Genomic DNA, 9,556 nt, shown 5'->3' on the forward strand with positions numbered 1-9,556 from the left:
TACTATTAAAGGGTATGTTTGACCTAATGAGCAATAATCTTGGCATTTGGGATGGATTTAGGGAGAATATGCCCTCTAGTTATTCGTCTAAAGGGTGCCTCTTCTATTACTAATACAGTGTAAAGTATGACCATAAATCTGAGCAAAAGTTTCAGGGAAGTTTTTGTGCATGGTCGACTTTCATCTCAGGAAATGAATACACTGTTGCCCATAAAGTTGGAATAAGTGTTCACAGTTTCACTGTGATATGTTTGGAAGAGTTTGATCAATAAAGTTGAGAAGATATACACTTTATTTATCAAGAATAAATCACATTGTCACAATCATTTCATGAGAAGAGGTAAAAAACATTTTATTCCAACTTTATGGGCAACAGTGTATAACAATAGCAACATAAAACATAAGGTATGAATCACAGCACTTATAAATGGTTAATGTACTCTTCTGACAGCAAACAGTGCAGGTACTTAAGTTTGTTCTTGTATGTTTTAAGCCAGTTAAGTCAAAACAAACCATATTAATATCATTCTCTTCAGTTACACACAAGGTTATGTATGAGGTGATAGTTTTCCCCTTGTTACATTTAGTTACAGGGTGACAGAGTATGTATGCTGTAATCTAAAGCATGGGGATTTCTCCCCTCTGAGCCCAGGTCCCCAGATTGACAGGCAAAAGACCAACCACCATGCTATGCCACAAACTACATAATAAATAAACTATGGCAGACCATGTGCAACATGAGTTTCATGGTTCATCCTTGTTTCTGATTGGTGCAATTTCATATGTTACAATTGCTACTCGTTACAATTGGCCCCAGTCTTCCATAGTTTGCATGTTTGTTGGTAATAAAGTAATTCTGCAATAAAATCACATTAGTATTAATAAGTGATGTCGAAACCATAACTCCAGCTTCCCTAAAATGTCAAGATTTTTGCTCAGATTTATGGTTATAATGTACCCTGCATTAGTAATAGAATAGTTGCCGAGTAGTCAAATAACTACGGTGTAAATTCTCTCTAGGTTCGTACCAAACATCCAGATTATTGCTCTGTGGGTCATATAAATACCCTGTAACAACCCAGTAGTAATAAAAAATGATACAAATCCTGAATTGTTAACCCTTTATTCCTCCTTGTTCGTACCGTATTAGTACACCGTAACTGCAGAGTAATGCTGTACGTTGTAATGTACGACTGTAATCTAAAGCGTTACATGCATTTTCACATTTCATGGCCAGAAAAGTGAGTTGTTGTGGTTTCAATCCCTTTGTCTAATGGTGTATGTTTTCTCCGTCTCCGTTTCATTCGTTGAAGTGTCATATTTGAGCCATTATGCCGATGTTTAAGACTTACTGGTTTTATTTCTTTGTTTACAGTTATGTTGTTCATTGAAGTTTTGAATCATTTGGCTGAAGTGTTCCAATATTCTAATATCAAGGTCCTGATTCATAATAACCAATTTGAAAACAGATGCTTCTCAGTTTGTGACATGTTAGGTAGCACAGTGGATACGTCATAGATACAAATAGATATACAAATCTAGTCTGAACACCAGGTGATGAAAAGTGATTCATCACCTCAAAGACTACTGGTCCAGTGATTGATCAGTTCAGGTCAGAGGATATGAGTGCTGCGGGGCTTGATGAATCAGTGAGAGACTGTAAAAAAACAAAACAGAAAAAGAACATCAACATGCACGTCATCATCCACATTTTGGACAACTTTACTCTTCTTCCTATATCAGAAAGATGCATTCAGGTGCGCTGAAAAATTACATGCGACTGCAATGTCTGCTCATAGTGAAGTATTGTGTTCAGTCTTGAGATGTATCCCATTGGAAGAGGTGGTCTCTAAACTTGCACACAGCTCCAGTGGATGACTGATTTGTATTATTAGTTGGTTTGGAAAGAACCTGTATTTATTGATCTCCTGAGACTCTTGAGGGTACACTGCTGTCAATTAAATGGAACCAATAGAACTGTCATGGTTATGTGTGTTTTGTGTTGCAGTGCTGGAGTGTGGCAGGGGCGGAGCCGACCACCACAGAGGCAGCAGGACACACCTGACAGTAATCAGCCCATTAGGACTCCCCTTTTTAAGCTGGCCTCACTCTCACTCCTTGTCGAACTGTTTTCCCACATGATCCCAGAGAGTGTTACCGATCGGTCTCCAGCTTCCTGCCACACTGCCTCAGAGAGTAACTTTTCCCCTTGTGGTGATTTTGGGTTTTTTGGATTGCCTTTGTTCCATGTTTTTCCCCTTGTGGTGATTTTTGGTTTTTTGCTTTGTTTACTATTAATAAACTCTCCTTGAAATTCTACATTTGGGTCCATGCCTGCCTCGTGTCCCGCAACAAGAACACTATTACCATATTCTTATTTTATTTGTGTGTGTGTGTGTGTGTGTGTGTGTGTGTGTGTGTGTGTGTGTGTGTGTGTGTGTGTGTGTGTGTGTGTGTGTGTGTGTGTGTTTTGTTTTTGTTTTATAAAGTTCCAGGAAACATATTTAACCAGGCACTGCACATCTGGTGAAGCAAAAATTAGATTCCTCCTGTATGAATGAAGTGTGAATGGGTGAATGAGGACGTCATGTAAAAGCGCTTTGAGTAGTTGAAATAACTTGAAAGGTGCTATACAAATACAGCCCATTTACCATTTACCATACAAGGGTTTGTGTCTTTTCTGTTATAGCCTTTCCAAAAGAGCAAAAGTGCAAGCAATGGATTGAACAGTGTGTTTGCCTGCTCTAATGTTAAGCTTGGTGCAAAGCTGAGGGTGGCCTGAAAGATAAAAAGGCAAACTAAAGGTTTTAGTGTTTGACAGTAAGGAGGGAGCAGAAACCACTGACTAAATCCACGGAACCACTGCTCAGTACACACTGGAGCTCTGGATGTAGACAACCCTGCAAATCCGGCCAGAAGGCCAGCGGACACAAGTTTTTGTACTTGGATCATCACACATGTATGCAGCTATCAAGATCATATTTGAGAACCTTTTGCAGGTTTCTCATATTAAAACCAGTCAGCAGGAGACTGACCATAGAGAAGGATGTTTTGCTTTCTCGAACAGAGTTCATTTCAGCTCAGTAGGAAAAGGAAGTGATCCAACTGCCTACTAAAACAATGAGCACATTGTTGAGTTTGAAGATACTGAGGCGAGTCCCAACAGAGAAGCTGGTCAGTGACCACTCTTTTACAAGACTTTTATTGTGACTGCTCTGACTCACAACAGACTTTGCAAAGCTTGAGATGCTCAACACTCCTTTTTTGGACATTTTGTTCAAGTTATTTATGGGAAATGAGGTGGTATCTTGTCTTGAGAATTTGGTATCTTGTCTTCAAAATCTTTATATATAACTTATATACTATAAGTGTGTTAGTGGCTAAACCAAATGTCATATGGATGTTTTATTTCTAGTCTACAGCTGTGGTGAGATACTGAGGAGATTCAGGGATTTTAGATATTGGCTTTCTCTTCTAAACTTCTAAACTAAGGTTTTAACTAAATGGGTCTTCAAATGCCGACGCAGTAAGTCAGAATGAAAGCCATTAAAGACACTTTGACAGTGCTAAAGAAGAAATAAACATAGCAGGCCACTACTTTATTTGGTTAATCTTTATCATCCCATGTATGGACGCAGCCGGATTATTCATGTTGATTAGGTAGGTGCATTCATCTTTTCACATTACCCAGGTATAGTCCTCATGGTTTAGTTAACAGTAAATTCCTGAGGAGGAAGAGTCCAGATCACCGTGGTGATGACTGCAACTCACACACTTCACTTTAGTTGAGCCACATGTCTTCAAGCCATGTTGTGCCGTCAGCTAGAAGTTCGAAGAAGTCAAAGTGCACTAAAACTAAAACGGTGTCAGCTAGTTTTTCCTTCAACGGCATAGCAACTGCCACAAGACAGTGACATAAATCCTTTGGCATGTTTCATGCATGAATAGAGCCTTGTCAAACCGTTATTTGCTGAAAGCCAGATATTAGTGTGCTACAGTTCCGTAAGCATGTTCATAATGTAGTCTGGCACTCTGGTGGGACTACAGACATTCTTTCAGGTGGGTCAGAAGCTCTTTAAGGCAGCCTGAACCACGTTTGATTGCAGGGTTCAGATATCCTTCTCACCTCAGCGGGAGTATTAGCCATGGCACGCTATGCGGAAATATGAGTAAAAACAACATGTGGACCAAGTGAATAGAGCAAGAAGCCTCCACCAAACTGAAAAGGGGACCGCACTGATTAAATACAGTAATAAAAGTCAATAATGTCAACACTCAAGTCTTTGCTCATGAAGAGAAGGTGTTCGAATCTTACGGCATAGTGTCCGAAGCTGCGTCTCTGTCTGAAGAGGAGGAAGCACAGGATGGCAGAGATGGCTGTCTGGGCCAGAGTGAAGAGAAGGAGGGATGACTTCAGTCCTCTGCTCAGCCTCTGTTGGAAAAGACACACAGCAGCACTAGTGAATTTGTCTGATCCCCAGTTACATGTAAGCGTCACAGAAGAAGTTCAGTGAAGTTCATTGATTTAAATGTATAGATAAAGCTGTGTTGGCGTGACTTCACACAATCAGACCATCCTGCAGAGGCAACTGACATCCTGCAACTGACATCAAGACCAGACCTGGGACAGTACTTAAAGTAAAAAAAGAAAAGAAAAAACATTGTTCTCATACATGCATACATAAAGGAACTGTTTTTGTTCTAGGCTCTAGAGACTTTCCTTTCCGTTTTGGATGTATGATGAAATGAATGGACTAAAGTAGAGTGTTAAACTTCCAGTAAGTTGCATGCATTTACTTTGTAGTCAGGAGTCTTTCTTTCTTTTTTAGTATTTCTTCCAGGGCAATGAGCCTCTTTCAAATACACGCTTGACTCCATGATGTGCTGACAGTCTTACCTGCCTGTCACGGTTGCTGACAGGGTTTGCATTAGCTGTCCTTTACTTGGTGTAATAGTAAATACATTTTGTCGCCTCACTATACTGGACTATGTAAAATAGGCATGAAAAATGATTACATTAGACCTAATAAATGAAAAATAACAATAAGAATTTCTGGTACCAAATCACACCATGAATTTTTCTATGCAGTTTCTCACAGTTTTGGTGTCTCAATGTGATATTTTGGATGGATTTTTGACAATCAACTCTTAAGCGGTCAAATGGGGTTCAATTTTGCACCAATTATGCGCGTCAGTCTTTAGGTTCTCACTTTTCAGATGATGTATGCCACCACAGGTTTGTCAAAATATCAGCGGCGAGGATGCGTGACTGCTCACAGTTTACAGGCTCTGTGAGGTTTTGGAGCCACAGAAATTAGCAAACTGTTGAGCGCTAAATATTAACTCCAGAATGATTTCCTGCAGAAAACACATGACTGCTTCTGTGCATTACTGCTGGTTGGAGTCATTTTTAGCTTACTTTATAATCACGTCCACTAATTGTCTGAGTCACTGTGTAGATCCAATGGAAGAGCATGGAGAGCTTTAAAATACTTAAATATTTGAAAAAGCAAAAGTGTTTTGCTATATACTTGTACTGTACTGAACACTGTATGTCATAAACCTATTAACACTTGAGGACTATGTAAAGTTAAGTAGTTATTTGTGTAGTTTAAACATAGCAGAGGCCAAATATTACAAATGTGGAATCATTTCGGTTGTTGTATTTTGAAATAAAAATGGATACAGTGACTGATACGGGCCACAAGGTGGCAGTAATGTTTCAACTAGAGTTTAGTGTCGAGGAGAAGTGTTGTGAAATCCTGGATTTCCTGCTAGTGCATGAGAGACGTAAATGATATGATGCCATGTCATGCAATGATACTCAGTTTGAAAAGTGAAAACAACCTCAAAATGAAGCTGTCACCACCAATATTTTCATAGTTTTTCTATGTTGTTGCTTGAAAGCATGGTAATACCAACCGTGGCGTAGTATTTCTCGCTACAGTTGTCATGCAGCGTCTTGACACAGGGCAACTCAGGATTCTTGTCGATGTCCACAGAGTAGATGATCACAGCCACCACTGACAGCACAGTGGAGACCACGGTCACTATCAAACACACCTGCAGCTGAAAAACAGAGACCAGGACATTTTTAAACATTAGAGGGGGCAGAAGAAGTAACTGGGCTTGTATGTGGATGTGTTGAACAGTTGCAGGGAGTTGTTCAGTGACTAAAAAAGAGGTTCTTTCTCTCGCACTGTGTGATGGCTGCTGCTTCGTGCTTACTGTAGCCAGCTACGATGGGACAATACATTAGTAGTACATGCAGCTGATTCAAATATGTTCAGTTTTTCTTTTGTGTAACAAATTAAAGCCATTTGATTTTCACCCTGAAGGTCACTTAAATGTATCCAGATCCCCATCACATATCCAGGAATAGTGCAGAGACTAATGAGCTTGTGACAAAGGTAGTCTGTATACAACCGTGCATGGACACACCCCATTTAGCTGCATGTATGTGTGTGTGTGTGTGTGTGTGTGTGTGTGTGTGTGTGTGTATGTGTGTGTGTTGTATATATTCTCACAATCTTCATGGTGCATTGTTTGTCCAAGAAGATAGCGACCACTCCTGCTGTGATGAACTGGGAGGACAAATACACCAACACACACACACACACACACACACACACACAGAAAACAGGAAGACAGTCAGCAAAGAGGAACTCTACACCACATCACAATATTAAGATCTCTGTTCAGCTTACCTCACGTTAAATTTTTTTTTTTCTTTCACGAGCACACACGATATCAGTGAATCAAAATGAAAAGAGGTGTAAAAGCACAATAAGACTCTCTCTCACTGTCAGTCCGCTCCACCAGGGAACTCCCAGGCTGACCACCTCAGTGACCTCAGTGAAGTGCAGAGGAATGGAGTAGGACATAACCATCAGGCCCAGCATCACCTGACTCACCTGGCACACACACACACACACACACACACAAAATCCATTACCAGTAACCAACATTGTGACAAGAAGTAAACAACAACACTTTGCTATTTTAGGTGTATTGTTTCACTTTAGCTAATCTAGCAGCTCCCCCTGCTTCCAGTTTCTGGTACAAAAATAGATCCACGTGCCACTTTTCCTTATATATGAGCAAATCTTGCTCTTTTTAACAAACTAACCTTACCCAAGGCATCCACTCATCATCTCTACAGCTCTGTGGCGTTCCTGTGGTAGTTTCACTACACTCAGAGAGAGAGAGAGAGAGAGAGAGACAGCGTTGCAGACTCACCCCCAGACATTTGGGCTCTCCTCTCTGGATGGCGGCACGCAGAGCCTGCTGTCTGTCGGTCAGCTTCACAATGTTGATATCCTCCAGCACCTGCACCGTCAGATCCCTGGAGACTTCCACCGCCATCACCTGCGCAGGACAGCAGAGCTCACTTTTCCAAACTGCAAGATCGTCTTTTAGACCAGTTCACACGAAAACCAACACAGCTGTGGAGATCTGGGTGAGCTGCAGACCTGTCCCACGTCACACACTCGTCACAGCAGGTAAAATGCAGGCGTAACAACACAAATCACGTCTCTGTTCGTTCGAAATGTCCCAGTAAGCCATTAAATACAATGCCAGACACCATACTATAATACCAGAGCCATAGAACTGACTGACCTACATCCAGTGCTTAATAATGGTATTAGTCACACTTGTGTTGTTCATGAAATCGTGTATGCCGAGATTTTTAATGCCTCAATAACAAATCACTCAAGAAATAACACGAGATACAATACCCATTATTAAGTGTATCGCCTTTATAGGGACACATGTACCACGTCATAATTAAATGAAAAGCGTATGTTCAAAGGGACGTGAAGTTTCCAGTGAAGAAGAGTGTGTTCAGTGTTGTCCAGCAGAGGACAGTATAACACTGTGCTTAGTTTGCAGCAGAGGGAGTGTTTTTGTGTTTGTTTGTTTTGTCCTCAGTGAAATGGCATTGTTCATGGAAAAATGAAAAACTATCAGTCCAACCACAGCCTGTGGGTGGAGCCATGGGGTTTAAACTATAAAAATCAACATTATTTACATGACATTATTGAAACAATATTATAGTAACACTTGGTAAAATATGATAAAATGCTCACACAGTATTGACACATACCATAATGACCAGCTGTTTACAATATATGGAGGCAGTGAGTAAGACTTCGTTAACACTAGTATACAAATATATAAGTATACAAATGTTTTGTTCGTGTGTTTCTTTGCTTGTTTTGAAGAATCTCACACATAAAGGCATGGGAATAAAAAAAAAATAAAAATGAAGGATGATTTCTTTAAGATTCTCATCAAATATCTGAACAACATTAAGCTACCAAAAACTGAAACACTGTCACGTAAACTCATCTTACATTTAATCATAGTCTTTGAGAATCAGAATTCTTCATGTCATCGCCCATTTAAACCATGCATACTAATCTAATCATTGTGCAAATCATATTCTGTCTTTTAGAAATCTACGGGGTTGTTTTTTTTTCCATCTTTGCGGGCAACCATTTGTTTCCATTCATTTGTGTACATTGTTGTCTTGAAGTGTTTGGGCAGATGACAAACATTAAGGCAGGCTTCATGTTGTAATGTGAGGAATGACACCATTAAGGCAAGCAACTTCCATCAGTCTGTTAATTGTCACCGTGAGTGGAAAACCAGTGGCTGCCTTGTACACTGTAAATAGTTTGCATTTCAAACTAGCCAATAACATGATTTACAATAAAATGCTAAAACACCTCAGTATGGTCCTTAAAGACTATGAGCTGGAAACTTCTGACAGCTTGTTGACAGTGTCAGTTGTGGACTGCATGATGCATGGTGCATTGCTATTTTTCCAATGTTCAATCCAATGAGAGTAATTGCACATTACACATTGCTGCAGATGTGCAACATATCCCAGTTTTACTCGAAATCCAATGTTGGCAGTGGTGTGATCCAGTGACACAGCACGTTACTGCGGCAGTTGTTTCAAATAGGGACAGAAACCAGAGTTTCTCTGGGATGGATCCCACACTACACCCTGTCCACCCTGGCCTGAGCCCTTTTTCAGCACTGTCAATGTTGCTGTCATCGTGCAGGGATGTGATGGTGAGCACGGCGGACAGTCTAGAGCTCCCTTTACGTTGACGCGCACGATACGCGCAATAAAGCGTATTGCGTAATCAGCGTACTCATTTGTCTTATGTTGTTAGAAAAAAAACAAAAAACCCCACCTTCGTGTGCCTTTATTCTGTTGTAGTCTATTAAGAGATCCTCTCTGTAAATGTATTCTAGCCTACAGACTAAACAGACTGTAGGCACAGTCCTCACACCAAAGGCCTCTTACTTTGGAGGTACCAAGACTCACAGGCTGTTGTCTGTCTGTTAGAAAGCACAAAACGGCTCATTCCTACCTTTTTCTCTCGAGACAAGGTAATAAATGCTCCTTCAAGTCCGGGCTGCTTTCGACCACTCCTGATTTTTAATGCGCCTGCCTGACTTCTCTTTAGCAGGAGGAGATGTGTTTATTAGAGCGCGATAGAAAGAGGGAGAGAGAGAGAGAGAGACAGAGAGAGAGAGA

General features: G+C 40.6%; 1 protein-coding gene across 1 annotated transcript; it reads right to left on the minus strand.

Annotated features, from left to right (window-relative positions):
* Positions 1-417: 417 nt before the first annotated feature.
* On the minus strand, positions 418-9,495 carry tmem176 (transmembrane protein 176). The gene is made up of 7 exons (XM_070828303.1): positions 9,390-9,495; positions 7,240-7,368; positions 6,804-6,914; positions 6,528-6,584; positions 5,923-6,069; positions 4,316-4,432; positions 418-1,657 (listed from the first exon to the last, which is right to left on the minus strand). The coding sequence occupies exons 2-7, from the start codon at positions 7,363-7,365 to the stop codon at positions 1,604-1,606; spliced, it is 612 nt and encodes a 203-aa protein (XP_070684404.1). The 5' UTR covers positions 7,366-7,368; positions 9,390-9,495; the 3' UTR covers positions 418-1,603.
* Between the last annotated feature and the right edge of the window lie 61 nt (positions 9,496-9,556).

Source organism: Pempheris klunzingeri, chromosome 3 (assembly GCF_042242105.1).
Source record: "Pempheris klunzingeri isolate RE-2024b chromosome 3, fPemKlu1.hap1, whole genome shotgun sequence".
In the NCBI taxonomy this organism is placed as follows: Eukaryota; Metazoa; Chordata; class Actinopteri; order Acropomatiformes; family Pempheridae; genus Pempheris; species Pempheris klunzingeri.

Coding starts and splice junctions, on each gene's coding strand:
- tmem176 (XM_070828303.1), bottom strand. CDS start 7,365: ATGGCGGTGGAAGTCTCCAGGGATCTGACGGTGCAGGTGCTGGAGGAT. Junction 6,585..6,803: donor CCTGGTGGAGCGGACTGACA/GTGAGAGAGAGT, acceptor TTGTCCTCCCAG/TTCATCACAGCAGGAGTGGT. Junction 1,658..4,315: donor GCAGCTTCGGACACTATGCC/GTAAGATTCGAA, acceptor GTTTTTTTACAG/TCTCTCACTGATTCATCAAG.